The sequence below is a fragment of the Vombatus ursinus genome, unplaced genomic scaffold (assembly GCF_900497805.2).
Source record: "Vombatus ursinus unplaced genomic scaffold, bare-nosed wombat genome assembly UNPS02008996.1, whole genome shotgun sequence".
Taxonomy (NCBI): Eukaryota; Metazoa; Chordata; class Mammalia; order Diprotodontia; family Vombatidae; genus Vombatus; species Vombatus ursinus.
Window position 1 is genome coordinate 6,820,601 of NW_020948774.1, and position 24,194 is coordinate 6,844,794.

Below are 24,194 nucleotides of genomic sequence, written 5' to 3' on the forward strand. Positions count from 1 at the left end.
TGCCCCTGGGCCCCAGCTTTGTCTCTTTCCACAGTCCCCCTGCCCTCCCCCTCTAGTTTCCTCTGTAGCTAAACCCAGACATAGAGACTGAACAGAAACTAGAGAGGAGGGGAAAGCTGTAATTCATTTCCTCTGACAAAGTTAAGTGAATAAAAAGCGTTTTGCCTTAAAAGATTCAGTGGAGGAACGGGTAAGGTGAGTAGCAGGGAAAAGGAGTAGGACTGTCGGGGGCAAGAGAGGTTGCATGGCAGGGCTATGCAGCCTAGGGCTGGGTTGTGTAAAGGAGAAAGAAAGGTTAATTTTCATAGGCTTAAAGCTGGAAGGAGCCTTAAGGATCACGTAGTCCAGGGGTTCTTAACCTTCTGTGTGTCACATGGTCCTCGTTGGCAGACTGGTGGACCCCTTCTCAGAATAACGTTTTAAAATGCGTAAAATAGATAGACTTACAAAGGAAGCCAAAAGTTAGTGAAAATAAAGATGGATATTTTTTCCCAAGTTTATGGAGATATGAACTGATTATTTCAAGATGATACACATAGTGAATAATAGAGCTACGGTTTGAACCAAAACCTTATGATTCAAAATCCACTTTTATTTCCACTACTTGCTACCTCTCAACAATTTCTGAGGTCATTGTTGAAGGGATATTGAGGGGAAAGACATAGGTGTGTTTTAAAGAAACACATTCCACTAACTGTCTTTATTCTAGTGCTTACAGGGTCTCAGATCCTTTTTTTTTTTTTTTCTGCTGATAGGGATTGAGTTTCGCCGAATTGGGTCTGTGATTGGGGTCTTCAGCTCCCACACTGCAGTTTGTAGCCTCTCCAGGCATGGCAACAAATCTACCAACCTTTAGAAGTCTGTGACAGCTATTAACTCTTCTCATTGTTTTCTCATTGATTTGTGTATGGTCTTATGATAATGCAATTTAGTGTTAAAAGGGACTTTAACAATCATCTAATCCTACCTCCTCATTTTACAGATGAAGAAACTGAGGCCCATACTGAACATGCAATGTGTGCTCTAGGCTCTAGTCTGCCGCCAGCTCTTGCCCTCGGGACTCAGGGTGGGAAGGGAGCTTTGATCTCTGAGAGTGCTCTAGAGTAGACTGGTATTTTTAACCTTTTTTTTGTGTCAGGCTGGTGAATCCTATGGACCCCTTCTCAGAATAATGTTTTTAAATGCAACAAGATAAAATAAATAGAATTATGAAGGAAACCAATTATATTGAAATATAATTATCTGTGTATGTGTATATGTATGTGTATATATACTTGCACACACATATATGTGTATGTGTGTGTATATGTGTGTATACATACATGCAAGTTCATGGACCCCAGGTTGGGAACCTTTGCTCTAGAGAACAATTGGAAACAATTTTTTTCCCCAACAGTTTCCAACTGAGAGGGATGAGTAAGAACTATAATCCTTATCAGCAGCCACTAACCACTGAGGCACCTGGAAAATGTTTATGACAACAATGCCCAGTACTTTTCTACTTCTTAAAAATATTCTGACAATGCTTTTCAATCATCTTCCATTTCTGTCATTGGTGCCATCATTCTTCCAGTCCCCAGGCCAGAAAACAAGGGCATCTTGGACACTTTCTCTCCTTCATCCCTTTGCTCTGTCTCTTTCTAGTTCTTTCTTCCCAAGAAGTGTCTCTCACAGATGTGGTCCTTCCTTTCCATTCTTGCTGCTACAACCCTTGTTTAAGTCATCATGTCCTCATGCCTTGCTCTCCTGTTACTGCTGATTACAGTTGACCTCTTAGCAAGTCTCCCTGTCTCTACTATTTTCTCCATTCCAATCTCTCTTATACATAGTAGGATGCTAAAAGATCTTTCATTGCTTTTATCATTCCCCTAACCTGTTCAGTAATTGTCAATGACTCCACAACTGTCTAAGTCTTGTTGTTGTTGTTATTGTTGTAGAGTGTCAGATTCTTGGTGACCCCATTTGGGGTCTTCTTGGCAAAGATACTGGAGTGGTTTGCCATTTCCTTCTCCAGCTCATTTTACAGGTGAGGAAACTGAGGCAAACAGGGTGAAGTGACTTGCCCAGGGTCACATGGCTAGTAAGTGACTGAAGCCAGATTTGAATTCAGGGAGATGAGTCTTCCTGACTCCAGGCCCATCACTCTATCTATTGTTCCACTTAGCTGCCCACCCTACCTAGCCAACTTTATTTCCCACTCCTCCATTTAATTCAATTGTTTTTATTAAGCGTCTGTTTTATGAAAAACAAAGTGCTAGTGCTGGGATCCCATGACAATAATTAAAAAGTCCCTTCCCTCAAAGAGCTTACATTCTAAGGACTATCATAACCGTTTTGTGGTTGTGATCCTATACTATGGGACTTCCTATAAAAGATGCAAAGAAACCTGGAAGTTTTAAAGGGAAGGCTGCTCTAGGGCTGCATGCTGTGTTTTGTGCCTGTTTTATTATTGGGCTGATGCAAACTAATGGTCCTGAAATGGAGAGAAATGGGTTCTAAATTAAGATGCTGTCAGCGTGGATAAGTTGCTTCCTCACTATATGACTCAGTTCTTTCATCTATAAAATGGGATGAAGAATGTTGAGCTGCTTAATGTCCTACTATATGCCAGGCTTATTTCTGATTTATTTGCTTTTGTGCTATCCTACTTGTCAGGCACCATCTTCCCATCACTTTCCATTCATTGAAATTATACCCATCTCTGAGGTCTAGCTCATGTTGCTTTTCCTCCATGAAGATTGCAGAATGTACTGATCTCTCCCTCATCTGGACTCATGACGTGCTTATTACCATGGTTTAGCTCCTAATAGAATGAATGTAAATTGCAATTGTTTTCTGTTCTGACCAGAAACTTTGAGGGTCTTTCCCTCCCAGATTGATATTTTTGTGGTGGTAAATTAGGACGTCTATTGTCTCAATTCTTTTTTTTTTTGGCTAGGCGATGGGGTTAAGTGACTTGCCCAAGGTCACACAGCTAGTGTCAAGTGTCTGAGGCCAGATTTGAACTCAGGTCTTCCTGACTTCAGGACTCTAGCCACTGTGCCACCTAACTGCCTCTATTGTCTCAATTATTACCTAGCTCTTAGTCATTGAATGGATGTTGCCTCAGACAAACTGAGACCTGGAAAAGAACTTAATTTATTATTGTTGGTAAATATCATTTTATTTTTTCTAATTACAAGTAAAGATAGTTTTTAACATTCATTCTTTTTTTTTTGGCTAGGCAATGGGGTTAAGTAACTTGCCCAAGGTCACACAGCTAGTAAGTGTTAAGTGTCTGAGGCTGAATTTGAACTCAGGTCCTCCTGACTCCAGGGCCAGTGCTCTATCCACTGAGCGACCTAGCTGCCTCAACATTCATTCTTTATAAGATTTTGAATTTCAAATTTTTTCCACCTCCATTCCTCCCATCTCCACTCCCCAAAATGGCAAGCAATCTTATAAACATATTTCCACATTCGTCATGTTGTGAAAGAATTAACAGAACAAAAAGGAAAAGCCACAAAAAATTAAAGAAAAGTGAAAATAGTATGCTTTGATCTACATTCAGACTCCGTAGTTCTTTCTCTGGATGTGGATAGCATTTTCCATCATGAGTCTTTTGGAATTGGGAAAGAACTTAATTTAGAAAGGCCAAGGTCACACACTGCATCCAAGCCATCAACAATTATCTTGACTTCTGTCTTGCCACTGAACTTTGATGACTCTGGAGGAGGGAGTGAGGCTGACCACTTTGTGCAGCTCTGCCTCACTTAAATCCAGTACACTCACAAGTCAACATATCACCCTCATGATTGGTCCTTCGGTCCTCTTTAGAAGGAAGGATGAACAATAGGCACGTTTTCTCATTGATTTGTGTATGGTCTTTATGGTAATCAGAGTTAATGTTGAAAGGGATTTTTGTTCAGTTTTTCAGTTGTGTCTGACTCTTCGTGACCCCATTTAGGGCTTTCTTGGCAAGGATGCACGAGTAGTTTGTCATTTCCTTCTCCAGCTCATTTTACAAATGAGAAACTGAAGCAAACAGGGTTAAGTGACTTGCCCAGGGTCACACAGCTAGTAAGTGTCAGGTTGAATTTGAACTCAAGTCCTCCTGACTCTAGGCCATCTTGCTACAAAGGGGATTTTAATGATCATGTAATCCTACCTCCTCATTTTACACTGAAGTCCATACTCAGCATACTGTGTCTCACCTACCTGCATTCATGCAGGCCACCTCCAGTTCCTGAAAGGCCCTCCTTCTTCATCATCACCTTTCAGAATCCTTCTCTTCTTTCAAGGCTCAGTTAAGGTGCCACTTTTATGCAGCCTTCCCTGATTCCTTTCCCACTCCCACCCCATGAAAGCATTCTCTTCCTCAGATTTTCTTAAAGCACTTTGTCCAGTCATTTTCTTTGACTTTCTCCCATGCCTTGGATGCTCTTCCTCTTCTGCTCCAACTACTGACCTCCCTGGCTTCCTTTAAGTCCCAACTAAAATCTCACCTTCTACAGGAAGCCTTCCTCAACCCCTCTTAATTCTAGTGCTTTCCCTCTGTTAATTATTTTTCTAAATATCTTGTATATAGCTTGCTTTATTTGTATGATGTCTCCCTGATAGATAGTAAGCTCCTTGAGGACAGGGACTGTTTTTTGTCTTTTTTTTTTTTTTATCGCTAGCTCTTAGCACACTTAGTACGTGGTAGGTGCTTAATAAATATTGATTGATTGATGGATTGATCTCTCTTTTACTTCCATCACACCCTATCTTGTCTTCATGCTTACTGTGTACTTCTTATACATGATCCAACCCCCTCCATGCCCAGTAGAATATAAATTGCTTGAGTGTAGCTCATTTAAACAATTTTTGTCCTCAGCTCCTAGTAAGGTGCCCTGCACATTCAATAAGCATTGGTAAATTGAATTGAAAGAGCTTAGATTGTTTGCCCAAGATCACATAGGTAGTAAGTTGTTGAATCTAGGTCTTCTGAGTCCAAATCCATCTTCAGTAGATCACAGCACTGCTTCCTGTTGGATGACATGCTTAAAAGAAAGGCCAAATTTAGAGTTTGCCTCTTCAGCAAAGATAAGCTCCTTGAGGACATAGGGATATTGTCATACTTTTTAAAAATTAAATTAAATTTTTTCTTTTGCATTTCTGTTATACCCAGTATAGTGCTGGGCATGGAATAATTGCTCAATAAACACTTCACGAACTTAGAGACTCACAGTTGGAAGGGACTTCAGAGGTCATCTACATTAAGTCAGAGTGAACAAGAATTTCCCTATATACTCTACCTGAAAGGAGATCATCTGTCTTTTTGCTTGAAGACCTCCAGGGAGGGGGATCCCATTACCTTCTGAGAGGTACCCCATTCCAGGTTTGGATACTTTTGTTAGGAAGAGTTTCCTGATAGCAAGGTTAAATTTGCTCTTTGTAACTTCAACCTGGGGCAGCTGAGTGGCATACTGGACTTGGAGTCAGGAGGACTCATTTCCCTGAGTTCAAATCTAGCCTCAGACACTTACTAGCTATGTGACTCTGGGCAAGGCATTTCACTTTGTTGCCTCAGTTTCCTCATCTATAAAATAAGCTGGAGAAGTAAAAGGCAAGCCAATCCAGTATTTTTGCCAAGAAAACCCCAAATGGGGTCATGAAGAGTTGGGCACAACTAAAACAATTGAACAACAACAACAAACTTCTACCCATTCACTGTTCCTAGTTCTGCTCTCTGGGGCCAAGAGGAACAACAGCTACAACCCCTTTTATAATCCTGATGTTTGGGAGGAATAGATAAGTAGACAGATAATAAGCATTTATTAAGAGTTTTGTATGAATTAGATAGACACTATGATAAGTGCTTTTCAAACATCCTCACAACAGCAGGCAGGTGCCATTATTATCTTCATTTTACAGATGAGAAAACTGAAGTAGTCAGAAGCTTAAGTAACTTGTTCATGTTTGCACAGCTAATAAGTGTCTGAGGCAGGATTTGAACTCAGGGCTTCCTGACTCCAGGTCCAGGTCAACTGTGCCATCTATCTATAGATGCAAGGAAAACACCTTTACCATAGGCCATCCAATTAGAAAGATAGGTTTTCTACTTATGCAAATGAGGAACCTGGTTTGCTATACTATGGTATATGACCAAATCCATAATGTGGCCACATGCTTTATAATAGTATTTGACAGAGAAGGTTGTCACAACCATGGGAGGTTGGTGAGGGGTTGGCCTTATTATCCCCATTAAAAAAAATGAGGAAACAAGTCTCTTGTCAAGAATCACATAGTGAGTTAATCAGTGGCAGATTTGGGATTAGACCTGTAGACACAGGCAGGCTGATAGTCACGTATCTGTTCAGGGTGGCATCTTCAGGAGTCTTCAAGTGTGGGCTGGATGACCTTTTTGTTAGGGATGTCACAGACTAGTTCCTGCTCAGGTAATGTTGTTCAGTCATTTCAGTCTCTTTGTGACCCCATTTGGGTTTTTTTTTTGGCAAAGATAACTGGTGTGGTTTGTCATTTCCTCCTCCAGCTCATTTTACAGATGGGGAACTGAGGCAAAATGGGTTAAATGACTTGCCCAAGGTCACACAGCTAGTAAGTGTCTGAGGCTGGATTTGAACTCAGGTCTTACTGACTCCAGGCCCAGTGCTATATCCACTACTGTACCACCTAGCTGCCCTGCTCAGGTATTAGTTAGACTAGATGACCTCCGGGTTCACTTTCTACTCTCAGAGTCCATGAATTTATTCTTTTCTATGACACCTAATTTTCCTCATCCTAAAGCCATGGGACTTTAGACGTGCTGGAAAAGAGGGAAAAAAAGAGGATTCAGGGAAGTTGACCTTGAGCACATCACTAGAATCTCTCTGGGTTTCAGTTCCTTTATTTAGAAGATATATGATACCTTCAGGCTCTAAATCCTAACATCCTATAAACTAGCAAGGAAGAATTTAGCAGCATTATATATTGAAAGTAGAAGTGAGGGCAGGGCAGGGTGCTTCAGAGGGAATTGAGCACAGACTTGACCATGGACTGGGGCTACCAGAGAGCTCAGGATTACAGACTGGGGCTGTGATCACTAGGGCCTTGGACGGACTGTGCTAGGTTGGTTCGCTGAGACTGATACAGGCTCAAGAATCCTCCGGCATAGACCTGGCACGGCCAAGATCAGTACAGGGCCCAGCCAGGACTGGTGAGGAACAGCCAGCCCATTGTCTATTCCAGAATTTATCAAGAGAGGGCTCTGTAGCACTGGCAGTTTTACCAAATTGTGGCCCTCTGCTAGAGCTGGAAAGTTGGCACCTCATCCTTTGTAAACTCTCACTGACTGAGGCCTTTCTTGATCCCCTTAGCTGCTAATGTCCCTTCCCTTTAATTACTTGGTGTTTATTTCATATATGCTTATGTAATGGGACCAATGACAAGTTTGCATTTTAATGGGCAAGGTGTGTGGGGGAAAACAACGTAAGCATATGTACGTGGTCATGGGAGACTGGTCCACTCCTCTCATTTTACTGAAGAGAGTAGCGAGGTTCAGGAAGGAGATAGGTTAAGGGAACCAACCTCCTTCCAGTCACCTGGGTTTGTATGTCTATATTCTTTAATTCAAACTGTCATCACCATAGACTAGGTCCACACTGCTGCCAACACAATCATCCTCATATCAGACCATGCTACTCCCTTGTTCAAAAACCTTGAGGAACTCTCTATGACCTCCCATGAGAATCAATCAACATTTATCAAATATCTGCTATGCACCAAGCACTAGAAATACAAAGACAAGAATAAAACAGTCTGGGCCATTGAGAGTAGGGACTTTTCGATGTCTTTGTATCCCTATTCCTCAAGATTTTGATTATGTAAATTCAATGCTTTTGGATTGGAAGTACTTTACCATAAATCTCTAAGTGACAGGGTCTGGATTTTAACCCAGGATTTCTGATTCTAACTTTAGCATTTTTCTGCTACGCCATGTTCTTCTAATGAGTTCCCCATAACTGGAGGTCTTTTGGTGAAGGTTGGATGGCCATTTATTGAGGATGTGATAGAAGGATCTCCTTTCCATGTATTGAGTGGATTAAATTTTAGGTTCCTATGAACTAGGTGACTGATGAAGACTACAACTCCCAGCAGCCTCTGGGAGCAGGGTTACGTGTGAACAGGTGAGGCAGTTCCCAGAGAGGCAGATCCCAGATGAACTTAGACGGAGAGGAGTTTTACCTTTTTCCCTTTCATATGCAGGTGAGTGCTTTCCAATCATTAAGATCTCGGTCTTAAAAGGGAATAGAAGAGCTGAGAACTGGAAGGGAGAGCAGCTGACCCCAGAGTTAAGTTTAGGGACTTGTTGGTTGGAGCTGCTAAGCTGGGGCCCCCTTTTGTTGTTTCAGTCTTGAAGCTGAGCTGCCTATCACACTTGACTTAGCTTTCACTAGCCCAGCCGCCAAATGGTAATTCTATTTGCCTGGGGCTCAGGGATTCTTTCTAGGTTACTCCCACCCCTTCCAGCATTCCCTCCCAGCTGGAGCTGAGTGAAATTCCTTAGGACTTTGGGGTAGGTTTTTCTCTCCTCCATAGGATTGTCCTGTGTGCACTCTCTCCATAACCCAGGCACATGTGGGAGCCCTTTAGGGGCTCTCTGACCTCTGAGAGGTATTGGCAGAGGACACTCTTTCAAATGCCGGCTGCTCCTTGACCCAAGCTCCAAAGCTGGGGAGGGCAAAAAATAGAAACAGAAGAATTAAAGGAAAGACCTAGTGGAATTTGAGTCTGGCCAGGGTCAGAGGAGAAAAGAAAGGAGAGATCTTGCGGAAGGAAGCTTCGAGGTGTAGGGGAGAGATCACTGGACTTGAGGTCAGAATCCTTGGCTCTGCCAGCTTACTTGTTGGGTTATCTTGTTACTACTCTGAGTCTCTGTTTCCTCATCTGTGAAGTGAAAGGTTTACAATAGGTGATTTTAGCTCAAAATAAGCTACTGTATTTCTTCGGAGCAGGAGAGATCTGGAGGAGGGGATGGATGAAGAAGCAGCAACTGGGGCTGCAGAGTCAGGTTAGAGGCAGCTGTGGGCAGCTGAAGGAGGGTGGAGGTTTGTATGTTAATGGTTGGGGGTGGGGAGTGTCGTCCAGTTGCTGGGGTGATGCTTGACCTTTCATGGGGGGTGGGGGGAGGCCCGGTGGGGAGGGGGTATGGCAGAAGTGGCTAGAGGCTGGTTTAGAGATCGGAATTCCTGTAAACATCCCTTCCTTTCTCCCACCCCTCTCCTACTTAACTTGGCTGAGGCCCCAGAAATGATATATTCGCTAAGTAGGACTGGACTCGCCCTCTTAAGAGCATGAAACGGGGAGGCAGAGTGCAGTAGGAGTGCCATGAGGGAACAGCTGGGGCTGAGGTGTCTAGCTGCTCATGGTGTTTCCTAGCTCAGTTCCAGGGGCCTGGCTTAGTGCCAGGTCTGAGGCAAGGTTAAGGGTAGGGCTTCTGTCTCCCTGCCCATTTCCCATCCTGGAAAAGAAAAAGATGGAGCCCTGACTGAGCAGGGCCCCTTGGGTTCTCAGAAGTGGAAGAGCTGGGTCAATCCACTGGGGAGTCTGAGCTTGTTGTTGGGTGGGGCTGGAAGGGCAGTGAGTTGAGGAAAGAAGCCTCACTCCTTCCAGTCTTTAGTGGGGCTGGGCTGAAGGACTCCCAAGGCCTTTTTTTGATCAAGTGTTGTCTTGTCTGGGTCCCTGTTCTCCAATGAACTGAACTCCTTTCCTATTCATTATCTTCCCCATGGCTCCCCCCATTCGAGATCAGGCTTTATAAAAAGGGCTGGAAGGATTCAGAGGAGGATGTCTCAACTCACTTCATGACTCAACTTTCCTCAGGCACCCAGGCAGAGGCCCCAAGATAAAAGTCCTCCGGGCAGGAACCGGAGCTGTGGGTCGACGGCCTTCTGGTCTTGCTTTCTCCTGCCCACTTTCCTCCTCCCCTCGGTCTGGGACATGAAAATAAAGCCATTCTCATTCGAATTCTGCCCGCTGCAGGGAGGGGAGCAGAGCAGACAAAGGCAGATTGTTCCGGCTAAGTCCCCATCCCTGCTGCTCTCCTGGGGTAGAGGCAGGGGAGGGCTGATCTATGAGCCAGTAGAGATCCTCTTATTCTGGACTGACCTGAGTGAGAACACGATGATATTTGCTGTAGAAGTGAGGTGGAGCTGATTAATTTGGAAAAGGGCCTTAACTCTGGTCACTAAGGCTGGAACCCTTCCTACCCCTAGGCTCAACTTCCCAGAGGCATCCCAGGAAGGACTGGGGAGGGGGCTGGGAAGCCAATGGGGACTCAATTACCTCTGTACTCTCCTTTACCTAGAGGCTTCCATACACTGGTCACCATGTCCCCAGTGCTTGTTCTTACAGATTTGAAGTAAGGTGGTTATTAGGCCCTAGACAGGTTTCCTGTAAAGGAGGAAGCGCACTGGGTTATGGGCAGGCTACTTGTCCCAGCATCAGGGATGGTGTGTGCAGCTGTGGGCGTACCTGGCTGCTATTAGCTGGCTGTTCTGAGCAATCTCTGTGCATTCCTTGGCCTTTATTATCTCCATAAAACTCTTGTCCCAGATCTCTGGATGATTTGAAACAGGGGCCGGAACTGTTGATAAGGAGGTAACTTGAGGTTACTAAACACTCCACCCTTGACTTCCTGAGCCCAACAACATCCAGGAAACAGATGGGGACCCTGCCTAAAGAAGACTGAACCTCCCTCCCTACTCCCTTCCTCCCCTCTCCCTCAGTCAGTAGAAAGTCAGTCCCCCTTCCCTCAGCTGGTAGAAAAAAGAATATCATTATTTTTTCCCCATTTTTCTTAAAAATTTTATTATTTATTTTTAGCACTCAAATTTTTTTTTTTGAGTTTGAAATTCTCTCTCTCCCTCTCGCCCTTCTGCCACTCACTGAGAAGCCAAGCAATATGATTAGAATAGCATTATTCCTAAGTTAGTTCTGTGCTGGACTTTGAGGAAACTCAGTCATTGTGTGCTCAGCTGGCACAGCCCTGGCGTGGTCAGGAGGGAAAGGAGGGGCAATGTTGCCTAGAGCGTTGATTGGCACCGACTGGGGCCTGGAAAAGGGGAGTGCCTTCCCTAGTACTACATAGTGTCCCCAGAGAGCAGGGCCACTTAGATCTAAATGTCATATGACCAAATTTTCCATTTCTCTCTAGGTGGGAGACAGTTGTGATAACTGCCTGAGCAGCACTGGGAAGCACCTGAAATGGCCCGGTCCTCTTCTTTCATCCTTCCCATTCCTGAAGGCAGGGAAAGCCCTAGGTAAGCTGCCTGCTGCATTAGGGACAGAACTTTCACATTGCCAATGTGGCAGTGTGGATGTGGCACTGGAGATCTGGGTTCCAGTCCTGGCTCTGATACATACCAGTCATGTGAATTTGTGAGCAGATCTTTGAACTCCTCTGTGTTTGTGTATTCATCTGTGAAATGGATCCCATCAGTTTAATGTCCTCCATCCCCACCTCAAAGGTTTCTAGGAAGAAAAATGCTTAAAAACTATAGAGGCTGATGGAGGATGTTCATGTGTGTGGGGAGGGGAATCTTCCCGCAGGGACCTCTGACAGATTTTGATAAGGCCTGTCTGAGAGGGCTTCTGAGATACTGGCTCCACTCTTTTCTTGAGGAGCAGGCAAAGGGGAAAGAAAGCTGTCTGGACCACAGAACCCTAGCCTTTCTATTCCCCAACAGCCCGGACCTCAGCCCATATGATGAGAGCATTGTACATGACTCCTTCCATCAGCTCATCCAGGAACAGAGTCAGCGGGTTGAAGCTGAAGCTCTGGAACTCCAGGAGTGGCCTCCCAGGGACAAAGGTAAGTAGTTTATCCAGAGAGGAGGTGCGAGTTCCTTTCACTAGTAGATGTGTCTGAGATCAGCTCCAACTGTTTAGGCAGCTAGGTGGTGAAGTGGATAGAGCGCTGGACCTGGAATTAGGAAGCCCTGAGTTTAAATCTGGCCTCAGACACTTATTGGAAGTATGACCCTGGACAAGTCACTCAACCTCTGGTTGTCTTAGTTTCCTCAACTGTAAAATAGGAATAATAACAGCACCAACCTCACAGGGTTGTTGTATAAATCAAATGAGATGCCAAGTAAAGCACTTAGAGTAGGGCCTGGCATATAGCAGGTACTGTATAAATATTTGTTCCCTACTCTTATCACCTAATTCAAACTCTCTCTCTCTCTTTTTTTTTTTGGTGAGCAACTGGGGTTAAGTGACTCTCCCAGGGTAACACAGCTAGTGAGTATCATGTGTCTGGGGTTGGATTTGAACTCAGGTCCTCCTGACTCCACTGCGCCACCTAGCTGCCCCAACAACCCCTTCATTTTGTAGATGAGAAAATTGAGCGCCAGACGGATGAAGTGATTTGCCTAAGGTCATACAGTTAGTGTCAGGGGCTGAATCTGAACCCAGGTCTTCCCTGACTCTAAATCTAGTACTTAGTTCACTTCCCCTCATTATCTACCACCAGGGCTTTTGGGTTACTTAGAGGAAAGAGAACAGCTGTTTGATTCCTATGGGTGTTTATCAATTTTCTCTGGGTTGTTGAAGTCCCTTCTATTTCTCAAATTCTGGGATTCTTTTCTAGGTGGAGGTTCCCAGTCCCTCAGGGGCCCTCAGGAGTACTGCTCAGCCACACTTCAGATCCTGGCCAATATGCCCAGCCGAACCATCGGTGAGTGAGGGAAATCTCTTCCTCAAACCTGTTCCCTTTTTGCCTGCGCTATCCTTGTTCCCTTCTAGATATTTCACCTGGCTCTGAGATGTGTTCCTCTCACCCAGTGCTATGGGAGTTGGGGTTTGTAGGTATTCAAAGTTTCTATCTTTCTGCCCCTGCCCAGGCATCTTGATAAAGGCTTTCTTGGTTTCTAAAAAAGATTCAGTTACAAGAGTAAAAATAGAAGGCTTTTTGGATGCCAATGGTGCCTTGAGTTCTCTTGGGAAAGAGGTTTTCCTGTTGAGTCTCATTCAGAGACTTGGGCCTCCTAGTTGCTCTCTCTATTCTTGGGACCCTGGGAAGGGGCCCTAGCCAACCTTTAAAGGATAGAGAGACAGTCATGGCACTGTGAACATCCCACCCCCATTTTCTTAACCTCAGGGCAACTTCCAGATCATCAGTTCTAGAGAGAGAGTAAGAGGCCATATAGGGAATTGGGTATGAGGAAGAAGAAAAGAGGAGGAAACAGAAGATGCATGGTTAACCTATTTCACCCCTGAATTTTCCCAAGTTCAAATACCTTCTCCCTTCATAATTTCAACTCCTCCTCAACCCCACAGGCAGAAGCAGGGGGGCCATTATCTCTCAGTATTACAATCAAACAGTCAGATTGAGGCGGAAAAATAGCCGACCCTTGCTGAGGGACATGTCACGGTCCGCTCGACCCAGTATTCGGCAGTATGACTTGGAGTTGGACTTGAACCCCAGGGAAGAAGAAGGTGAGTGTGGCGGGAGCAATGCTCCCCTATTTGTTACTGCAGTAGCCACCAGCTAAGATGATCTTATCACATCTTCATGGGCTCTGCCCCCTAGAAATGCTGTTTCTCCTTCACCCACCTCTTTCTACCCTTTGCCCTTGGGTCCTTCTGGCAAACATTCCCTCAATTCCTCCCTTCTGGATTTTGTTCTTTTTTTTTTTTTTTGAACAATCCTCTAAGTTTTTTGTTTTAGAAGAGAGTAGGGATGTACCTTCACCATTTGTTATCCGCAGTGGAATTAATCAATCAGTATTAAATGCCTTCCTTATTCTAGGCTCTGGGGCTCGCTTAAGAAAAGTGAAAGCCTATGCCTTCCTGGATACAGTATGTAAGCTCCTTGAAGGCGAAGGATTTTTTCTTTTTTAAAAATCAGTCAAGTACTTAAGACTGTACTAAGATATAAAATAAAAGCAAAAACAATCCCTGCCCTCAAGAAACTTTCATTCTAATTTAGAGACCACATATATACATTGATTGTTATTTGTTGTTTTTCAGCCCTCTCATGGGGTTTTCTTGGCAGAGATACTGGGAAGGTTTGCATTTCCTTCTCCAGCTCATTTGGCAGTTGCAGAAACTGAGGCAAACAGGGTTAAGTGACTTGCCCAGGGTTACACAGATAGTAAGTAGGTGAGACTGGATTTGAACTTAGGTCTTCCTGATCCCAGGCCCAGTGCTCTATACCCTGTACCACCTAGCTGCCTACATACAGAGTGGCTACAAGTAACCTTAGAGGGGATAGCTGAGGCAACTGAGAAAGGCCTCTTAAAGGAAGTGGCTGTGGGGCTGAGTAGAGAAGGGAGCCAGCCAATCAAGGAGGGTGATGCAAGGAAGGAGCATGGCGTTAGCAAGGCCACAGATTCCAGATGTCTTGTGTGAGAAACAGTAATTAGCCCAGTGAAGTTGGATTATCAGCAGATAGAGTGCTGGGCCTGAAGTCAGGAACACTCATCTTCCTGAGTTCAAATCTGGCCTCAGACACTTACTAGCTGTGTGACCCTGGGTGAGTCACTTCACCCTGTTTGCCTCAGTTTCCTCATCTGTAAAATAAACTGGAGAGGAAATGACAAACCACTCCAGGATCTTTGCCAAGAAAACCCCAACTGGGGACACAAAGAGTCTGACATGACTAAAACAACTGAACAACAACAAAGTTGGATTATAGAAAGAATGGAGAACAGCGGAATATAAAAAGACCAGAAAGATAGGAAGGGGCCAAGATGCAAAGAGCTTTCAATGCAAAGCAAAGGACTTTGTATTTGATTCTGGAGGATATAGTAAACCACTGTAGCTTATTGAGTTGTGGAGGAGGGTCAGACCTATAGTTTACAAATATCACTTTGGTGACTGTAGAGGATAGTTTGGAGTGGAGAGAAATGAGTCGGGGAGAAAAATTAGAAGGCCATTGCAATAGTCCATTGATTTGAATTGTTTCCCTAAATCAGTACTTTACTTAGCCCTTTTGGAGGACCCGTCCCCTTTTGAAATTTGAATTTATCCCCTTCACTTCAGACCCTTTTCTGGGCTTCTCAACATGCCTTGTTGAAGGACCTGGACAGTTCGCGTTTTACTATTAAATGGCCTAAAAGATTGTCCTCTTGTTGCATTTTAATCTACAAACTTCTGTCTTGTCGTGTCCAGCTTCTCTTTAGAAAGAGGATTCTTAGGCTATATTAGGTGTAGGTTAGGTTCAGCCCAGAAGTTTCCCTCATTTTTGCTCCAGATCAATGAGATATGTTTAGGAAATAAGGGTCCATATGCTCTTCCATCTGGAAGAAGGTAAGAGATGTGACTAACTGCTCAAGTTTGCTGAGCTTAGTTCCATTCTCAATGCCTTGCTCCTTAACAGAGAAGCGGAGCTTGTTGGTGAAGGAACTGCAGGGCCTGACAATAACTCAGAGGAACCACATGCTGCGGGACATGCCCCTGAGCCTGACTGAGAAACGCTGCCTCCGGTTAGTATGCCCCCCTGGTCCCGACATTGACCCAAGTTCTTCGTTTAACCTCCTCCTTCCCCAGTCACCCAGGAGTAGAGAACTCCCAGGTATCTGAGAGTGATTCACTGAGCAGGGCTGGGGGCTACCCAACTGGAAGGAAATGCTACCATCTCTACCCCCTCACCATCTTGGAAGTACTGATGGCCTTCTCCTGCTTTTAAGACAGGACAGCTGTATCCATAGAGGAAGGCAGAGGCACCACCAGGGCAGCCAGACCCAGCTGTACTGTTGTAGTCGCCTCAAGTATCATTGTATTATAGTAAGTACTGATCTATGTGTTGTCTTCTTCTCCTTCCCCCATCTTTCTAATTTTGTGCCCGCTCCATGTTACAGTCACCTTTTTCCCCTTGCCTTTGAGGGGGAACACAAAGGTGAGGAAGAACCAATGGAAAAAACAATCAGAATGGCTAATATGACAAAAAAAGGAAAATGATTCATGTTGGAGGGGATGTGGAAAACTGGAACACTAATGTGCTGTTGGTGGAGTTGTAAAATGATCCAATTCTTCTGGGGAGAAATTTGGAACTGTGCCCAAAGGACTATAAAACTGTGTATACCCTTTAATCCAGGATTACCACTCCTAGGTCTATATCCCAAAGACATTGAAAAAAAGACCTATTTGTACAAAAATATATTTAACAGCTCTTTTTGTGGTGGCTAAGACTTAGAAATTAAAGGGATGCCCATCAATTGAGGAATGGCTAACCAAGCTGTGGTATATGATTCTGTTGGAATATTATTGTGCTATAAGAAATAATGAGCAGGCGAATTTCAGAAAAACCTGGGAAGACTTACATGAACTGATGCAAAGTGAAGTGAGCAAAGCCAGGAGAACATTGTACACTGTAGCAGCAGTACTATACAATGGTCAACTGAATGACTTCACTATTCTCAGCAATATAATGATCTAAGACAATCCCAAAATACTAATGATGAAGCATGCCACCTATTTCCAGAGAAAGAACTAATATTGTCTGCATACAGGCTGAAGCATGTTATTTTTCAAAAAAAAAAAAAAAGAAAGAAAGAAAAAGAAAAACCGATCAGAAGACCCGGGTTTGACTATTAGGTATATATAACCTTGGAGAAATTACTTAAGTTCTCTGAGCCTCAGTTTTCTCATCTGTGAAGTGAAAATAGAATATTTATCAGTATTACTTGCTTGTTGTGGGGAAGGCTACATTATAAACCTTAAAGGACTATATATTTGTGAGCTACTATTTTTATTGAACTTCTCACCAATTGATAATAAGTGTTTATTGCATGGAATTGAAATGATTCTTGGGATCTAAGCGCTAACAGTTCTTTTAAATTTATTTATTTTTTTTTAGCCACATCTGTCAATTAGCCAATAAAGCACTTACTTAAGTGTTTACTGTGAATCAGCTGCTATGCTAAGTGCTAGGGTTACAAAGAAAAGCAAAAACACAGCTCCTGCCCTCCAAGATGTCACATTCCAAAGTGAGTAACAACATGCAAATAACTAGGTCCATACATGATATATACAGAGTACATAATGATAATCTGAAAGAGAAAGTCATTAGCAACTTGGGGGAACATGAAAGGTCTCCTGTAGAAGATGGGATTTAAACTGAGTCTTTCAGGAAGCCAGGGAAACAAGATGTGGAGGTAAGGAGGGAATACATTCTAGGTAGGGGGAAACAGTCAGTTCCAAAGCACAGAGATAGATTGGAGATGGGAGTGTAATGTGGGAGGAAGTACAAGTAGGTCAGTAGGCCATGGTAGCTGGATTATAGAGTACTAGGAAGGCAGTCATGTAAGAAGTCTGGAAAGGGCCAGAATGTGAAGAGTTGGTTTTTTTTTCCCTAACATTAGTTTTTTTTTTTTTAAATATTTTGAGTTCCAAATTCTCTCCCTCTCTACTTCTCCTCTTTGAGAAGGCAAGCAATTTGATATAGATTATACATGTGCAGTCATGTAAAACATTTCCATATTAGCCATGTTGCAAAAGAAAACACAGACTAAAAAACCAAAAGTAATAAAGTTAAAAAGAAAAGTGTATTTCAATTGGTATTAAGATGCCATCAGTTCTTTCTCTGGAAGTGGATAGCATTTTTTAAAAAATTATTTAATATTTTATTTTTTCTCTACATGTAAAACAATTTTTAATATTTAAAAAAAATTTTGAATTTAAATTTTAAAATTTTGAAAAAAATAAAAGTTTTATCTCTTTCTCCCTTCCTCTCTCACTGAGAAGGCAAGCAATTTGATATAGGTTATACATATACATTCATGCAAAACATTTCCATATTAATCATGTTATGAAAGAAAACATAGGACCCCTCCCCCCAAAAGAAACCCCTAAGGAAAAAAAAAGTATGCTTTTCTCTGCTTTCAGAGTCCACCAGTCTTTCTCTGAGGGTAGATAGCATTTTTCATCATAAATCTTTCAAGAATTGTCTTGGATCATTGTATTTATGAAAATAGCTGTCATTTATAGTTGACCATTGTATAGTATCGCCTGTTACTGTGTACATTGTTCTCCTGGTTCTGCTCAATTCACTTTTCGTCAGTTCATGTAAGTCTTCCAGGTTTTTCTGAAATCCGCCTGCTCATCATTTCTTATAGCAAAATAAAATTACATCACAATCATATACCATGACTTGTTCAGCCATTCCCTACTTGATGGGGATTCCCTCAATTTCCAATTCTTTGCCACCAGAAAAGATTGTTTTGTATATATATCTCCCCCCGCTTTTTTTTTTTTTAACTCTTTGGGATATAGACCTGATAGGGGTATTACGGGGTCAAAGAATATGCATAGTTTTATAGCTTTTTGGGCATAGTTCCAAGTTGCTCTCCAGAATGGTTGGGTCAGTTCACAGCTCCACGAACAGTACATTAGTGTTCCGGTTTTTTGACAACCTCTGCAACATTTGTCATTTTCTTTTCTGTCATATTAGCTAATCTGGATAGGTGGTACCACAGAGTAGTTTCAATTTTCATTCCTCTGCTCAATAGTGATTTAGAGGATTTTTTTTTTTTTGGTATGACTTTGATTTCTTCTTCTGAAAACTGCCTGTTCATGTCCTTTGACTATCAATTGAGGAATTACCCATATTTTTACAAATTTTACTCAATTCTCTATACATTTGAGATATGAGGCCTTTATCAGAGAAACTTGCTGTAAAATTTTCCCAATTTCCTGCTTCCTTCTAATCTTGGCTGCATTGGTTTTGTTTGAGCAAGACCTTTTTAATTTAATGTAATCAGAATTATCCATTTTACATATTGTAATGCTCTCTATCTCATTTGGTCATAAATTCTTCCCTATCCGTAGATCTGACAGGTAAAATATTCTATGTTCCCCTAATTTGCTTACAGTATCACCCTTTATGTCTAACTCATATATCCATTTTGATCTTTTCTTGGTATACAGTGTGAGATGTTGGTCTCTACCTAGTTGCTGCCAAACTGTTTTCCAGTTTTCTCAGTAATTTTTGTCGAATAATGAGTTCTTGTCCCAAAATATATCTTTGTGATATATTGCTGTAATCTCCCTGTTGGAATTTTGTTTAAATTTTTGCATCAATATTCATTAGGGAATTGGTCTGTAGTTTTCTTTCTCTGTTTTTACTCTTCCAGGTATAGTTATCAGCACCATGTTGTGTTGCAGGAGGAATACAGAAGGAATCCTTCTTTGCCTATTTTTCCCAAATAGTTTATATAGTATTATAATTATTTTTTTTAGTGTTTGTTAGAATTCTCTTGTGAATCCATCTGGTCCTGGAGATATTTTCTTTTGATGGCTTGTTCCATTCCTTTTTGTAAGATAGGGTTCTTTAAGTATTCTATTTCCTCTTCTGTTAATCTGGGCAATTTATATTTTTATAAACTTTGATTTTTAGATTTATTGGTATGTATTTGGGCAAAATAGCTCCAAATAATTGCTTTAGTTTCATCTTCATTGGTGGCGAATTCACTCTTTTTATTTTTGATATGGGTAATTCGGTTTTCCTTTTTAAAAATCAAATTAACCAATAATTTATCTATATATTCTTTTCTTCATAAAACCATTTCCTGGTTTTATTTATTAGTTCAATGGGTTTCTTACTATCAATTTTACTAATTTCTCCTTTGATGTTCAGGTTTTTCTGTTTGCTGTTTAATTGAGGATTTTAAATTTGTTTTTATTTCTAGATTTTTCTTTTAGGTACATGCTCAATTCATTGATCCTCTGTTTTATTGATGTAAGCATCTAGAGATATAAATTTTCACCTAAATACTACTTTGGCTGCATTCAATAAATTTTAGTATGTTGTCTCATTGTTGTCGTTCTCTTCAGTGACACTATTTATTGTTTCTGTGATTTGTTCTTTGATCTACTCATTCTTTGGGGTTAGATTATTTAGTTTTCAATTAAATTTTTTTTGGGGGGCTAGGCAATGGGGTTAAGTCATTTGCCCAGGGTCACGCAGCTAGTAAGTGTTATGTGTCTGAGGCCGGATTTTTGAACTCAGGTCCTCCTGACTCCAGGGCCAGTGCTCTATCCACTGCATCACCTGGCTGCCCCTCAATTAATTTTTAATCTATGTTTCCACAGCCCTTTATTGAATGTAAGAAGGGGTATGGTCACTGCTCTTCTAGCCTGTGCTCTGGTCTGTGAGCAACCACACGTATTCTTTTCTGCCTTGGAACTGTGACCAGCATCCCTACTCCTGCTGGGGCTCCTCAGCCTGGGACTGTCACCCAGAACTGAGTGAGGGCAGTATAAGAGTCCTGCACCCAGTGTCAGCAAAGGGACCCCTCTAGTCTCTTTCTGATGAGGTGTCTGATCCCCTTACCATCTGTGGGCTAAGAACTCTGGAAGCCCCCTCTGCTAATACACATGGCCCCAAGGCCTGCTCTTGCCTCCCCAGGCATAGCCTGGACTGACTGTGGTCCACTCTCACCCTGGTGAGACAGACATTTTCTGCTGACCTTTTAATTTGTCTTGGGCTGGAAAGTTGTTGCATCCTGACCTTTTGTTGGTTCTTCTACTCTAGAATTTGTTTTGAGGAATCATTTTTAAATTGTTTGGAGGGGAATTCGGAGAGCTCAGGTGAATCCCTGCCTTTTGCCATCTTGGCGTTGCCTCCCATGCTAGCAATTCTAAATACAAAAATGCAGCCTCTCATTGATATTATGTCAGACCTTTTGGTCACTACTCCTTGACTCCACCCAGGCTAATCTCTTCTAGGTGGTTTTCTATGACAAAAATAGTCCCATGAACAGTTGGTACATTTTTTAAAGCACTTTAGAAAGGGAGAACAGTGATGAATCTCTGTTTTAAATGAGACAACTGAAGCCCAGAGTAGTTAAGAGATTAACAGTTAATCAGTGGTGGCGCTGCACCTGGAACTCTGGTCTTTTGATTCTCAAGGTTTGAGTTTTTCCCTAAGATATTTCTGCCCACAATAATATATATACATACATACATATATATATATACACACATATATACATATATATATATATATATACACATACATACATATATATATATATATATTTTTTTTTTGCATTTTTGGTGAGGCAGTTGGGGGTAAGTGACTTGTCTAGGGTCACACAGCTAGTTAGTGTCAAGTGTTTGAGGCCGGATTTGAACTCAGGTCCTCCTGACTCCAAGGCCAGAGCTCTATCCACTGCACCATCCAGCTGCCCCTATAATACTGCTTTAATGGACTTTCCCTAATGTGTTTTCCTAGTATGGATCTAGAGGTATGATTGTAACGCCCTACCTAGTGGCACACTGAAGTCAGGTTCAAATCCATCCTTGGACACTTACTAGCTGAGTGACCTTAAGTAAGTCACTTTAACCTCTGTCTGCCTCAGTTTTCTGTTGTATAAAATGAGAATAATAATAATGCTTATCTCCCAGGGTTGTTGTGAGGATTAAGTAAGATCATATTTTTAAAGCACTTTGCAAACCTTGAAGTCCTAATCACTAAATGATAATAGTAATTATTATTTTTATAATTATTGACACTATTCTTGTTCCCACAGGCTTTCCGCAGCTTGTGGTATGGACTTCTCTCTGGTCTGCATGCCCTCAAGCCCTGGCGTTGCCACCTGAAGCAAATTAGTGGCCAGTTTGGCTCTAGTGTCCTCTCCTACTTCCTCTTCCTCAAGACCTTGGTCTCCTTCAACATCCTGCTCCTGTCCCTGCTGCTGCCCTTTGTTGTGGCCGTGCAGGTGGCCTTTCCCCCAACTTCAGAGTTCCCTGTCTCCTCGTTCACAGGCCTGGAACTCTTCACTGGGGCAGTGAGTACGGGGAACCTGGTTGGTTAGTACTAAGCCTTTTGTTGAACGTAAGACCTTTTCCTCAGCCCCCTGAAGAGGGATTATCTTTCTGACTCTCTTCCCCTCCCTCTTTTTTGTCTATGCATGCTTCTTCATTTTCTTTGTCTAAGCCTTCCCCTTTTTTTTTTTTTAAAGGCAATTGGGCTTAAGTGACTTGCCCAGGGTCACACAGCTATTAAGTGTCAAGTGTTTGGTCTGAGGCTGGATTTGAACTCAGGTTCTCCTGACTTCAGGACCGGTGCTCTATGTACTGTGCCACCTAGCTGCCCCATGCTAACCCCTCCCTAACCAGGGCTTTGTGGGGTCTGCTCTGATGGTGACTTAAGGATACAGCCGGTGCAAAAGGCATATCCTTACTTTGCCAGCTGATGTTAAAAATGGCCAGAAACGCATGCACCTATGGGGAAAAAAAGCCTCTCCTTTCTCCTTGTACCCATGGGCTGTATGTATGGGGCCATCTTTTCCTCTTCTGTGGCTACCACTTAAGTACTTTTTATTTTCACTTCACCCCCTTAAAGAAGTTGGGATTAGGGGACTGGACTTGGACTGTATGTGTTTAGGAAGTAGTACATATACAAAAAGATATGAGGATTTTGATAGGCTACAAGCTCAACATTAATATGCTTAGTCTTAGCCATTAGTCAACCATGTGATATGATTGCTATAGAGTATGATGTGAGGTAATAGATGCAGAGCATCCAGGACAAAGAGGCAGTAAATAGTCTGATGGTCATACTGTATAGGAAGGATATTGACAAGCTAGATGGCATCTATGGGAGCACCAACCAGGATGGGAAGAGGACTTAGAACCATGCTATATGAGGATTTTTTGTAAAAAACTGCTTGGAGGAGGGGACACTTAAGGAGAGTAATGATTCTTTTTTTTTTTAAATTTAATTTTTTTGGTGAGTCCATTGGGGTTAAGTGACTTACCCAAGGGTCACACAGGAAGTGTCAAGTGTCTGAGGCTGGATTTGAACTCAGGTCCTGCTGACTCCAGGGCCCGTGCTTTATCCACTATGCCACCTAGCCACCCCGAGAGAAATGATTCTTATCCTTGGAATATTTGAATTGGATCAAGGATCAAATTTCTTTCTTCGTAGTTCCAGAAGGTAGGACTAGGAGAAGTAGGTAGATAAATTCCAGCTCATAACGAGGAACTTCCTAATAATCCAACTCTTTAAAAGAAGGATGGACTCCATAGGGAGGTTGTCCAAGATGTTAATGAAGGAATTTCTCTTTTGGACAGAGCTGAACTACATGACCCCTGAGCCACCTTCCCACTGTGAAATCCTAGGATTCTGTTTCCTCTTGTTTGTATTTTCTAGTGGCTCTACCTTTGGCCTTACTCTACGGGTCTTTCCTTTTTTATTTTTTCATTTCCCTCTCAGCTCTGTATTCCTGCCCACTACTGCCTTCTCTTTCTCTTGCTTCCCTACTCAGTTTGGTTGCGGGTGGGATGGGTGGAATTGGGCAGCAGAGGGTCCATTGACTTTCCTCCTGAGTTATCTTACCCCTGTCTTTTCAGGGCCGATTCACTCACACAGTGATGTACTATGGCTACTACAGTAACTTCACCTTGAACCAGCCATGCTCCTCCCATCAGAACAGTGACCACTGCCCTCCAAGGGCAGTCCATCTGCCATACAACATGCCTCTGGCTTACCTCTTTACCATTGGTATTTCCTTCTTTATCACCTGTATCACCCTGGTATACAGGTAAGGAGAGACCCTTCCCGCTCCTGCGTGGAACCACTCCCCCGCCACCTCAGTATCTTGTCCTATCTACCGTCCTTCACTTTCATATTATTTACTCCAAAATTGTCTTCTCTTCTGCTCCACCTCGCCAACCCCTTTTCCTCCTTTTGACAGAATTACAGAATGTGAGAAATGGAAGGGACCTCTGAGGTCTTCTAGTCCAAGCTTTATCTGAAAGAACCTCCTCTACAAACATACCAGAATAGTGTTCTTTAGACTTGGCAGCTAGGTGGCACAGTGGATAGAGTGCCAGGCTGGAGTCAGGAAGACCTGAGTTCAAATCTAGCCTCAGACACTTACTAGTCATGTGACCCTGGGCAAGTCACTTAACCCTGTTTGCCTCGGTTTCCTCATCTGTAAAATCAGCTGGAGAAGGAAATGGCAAACCATTCCAGTGTCTCTGCCCAAGAAAATCCCAAATGGGGTCATGAAGAGTCAGACACAAGTGAAAATGACTGAACAATAAACAAATTTTACTTGAAGATCTTTGAGACGGGAGAACCCACAGCCTGTTTAACTTAACTTTTGGACAGTTTTTTTTTAAGCAATTGGAGTTAAGTGATTTGCCCAGGGTCACACAGGTAGTAAATGTCTGAGGCTGGATTTGAACTCAGGTCCTCCTGGCTCCAGGGCCCGCTTGTT

General features: G+C 42.6%; 1 protein-coding gene across 7 annotated transcripts in view; it reads left to right on the forward strand.

The window, feature by feature from the left end:
• Positions 1–85: 85 nt before the first annotated feature.
• Positions 86–24,194, forward strand: part of TMC6 (transmembrane channel like 6) — a 43,386-nt gene continuing 19,277 nt past the window's right edge. For 3 of the 7 annotated variants that reach the window (XR_003568106.1, XM_027850175.1, XM_027850173.1), the window contains exons 1-9: positions 87–195; positions 11,177–11,282; positions 11,709–11,833; positions 12,611–12,697; positions 13,300–13,458; positions 15,344–15,449; positions 15,654–15,750; positions 21,498–21,755; positions 23,323–23,513. Coding sequence is in view for 6 of the 7 variants with exons in the window: in XM_027850175.1 (XP_027705976.1) it covers positions 11,227–11,282; positions 11,709–11,833; positions 12,611–12,697; positions 13,300–13,458; positions 15,344–15,449; positions 15,654–15,750; positions 21,498–21,755; positions 23,323–23,513 (1,079 nt within the window). In the remaining variant the exon portion in view is untranslated. Of the gene's footprint in view, positions 196–8,150; positions 8,227–11,176; positions 11,283–11,708; positions 11,834–12,610; positions 12,698–13,299; positions 13,459–15,343; positions 15,450–15,653; positions 15,751–21,497; positions 21,756–23,322; positions 23,514–24,194 lie in introns of those variants that run through there. The other 4 variants (XM_027850178.1, XM_027850177.1, XM_027850174.1 and 1 more) reach the window with 3 other exon arrangements.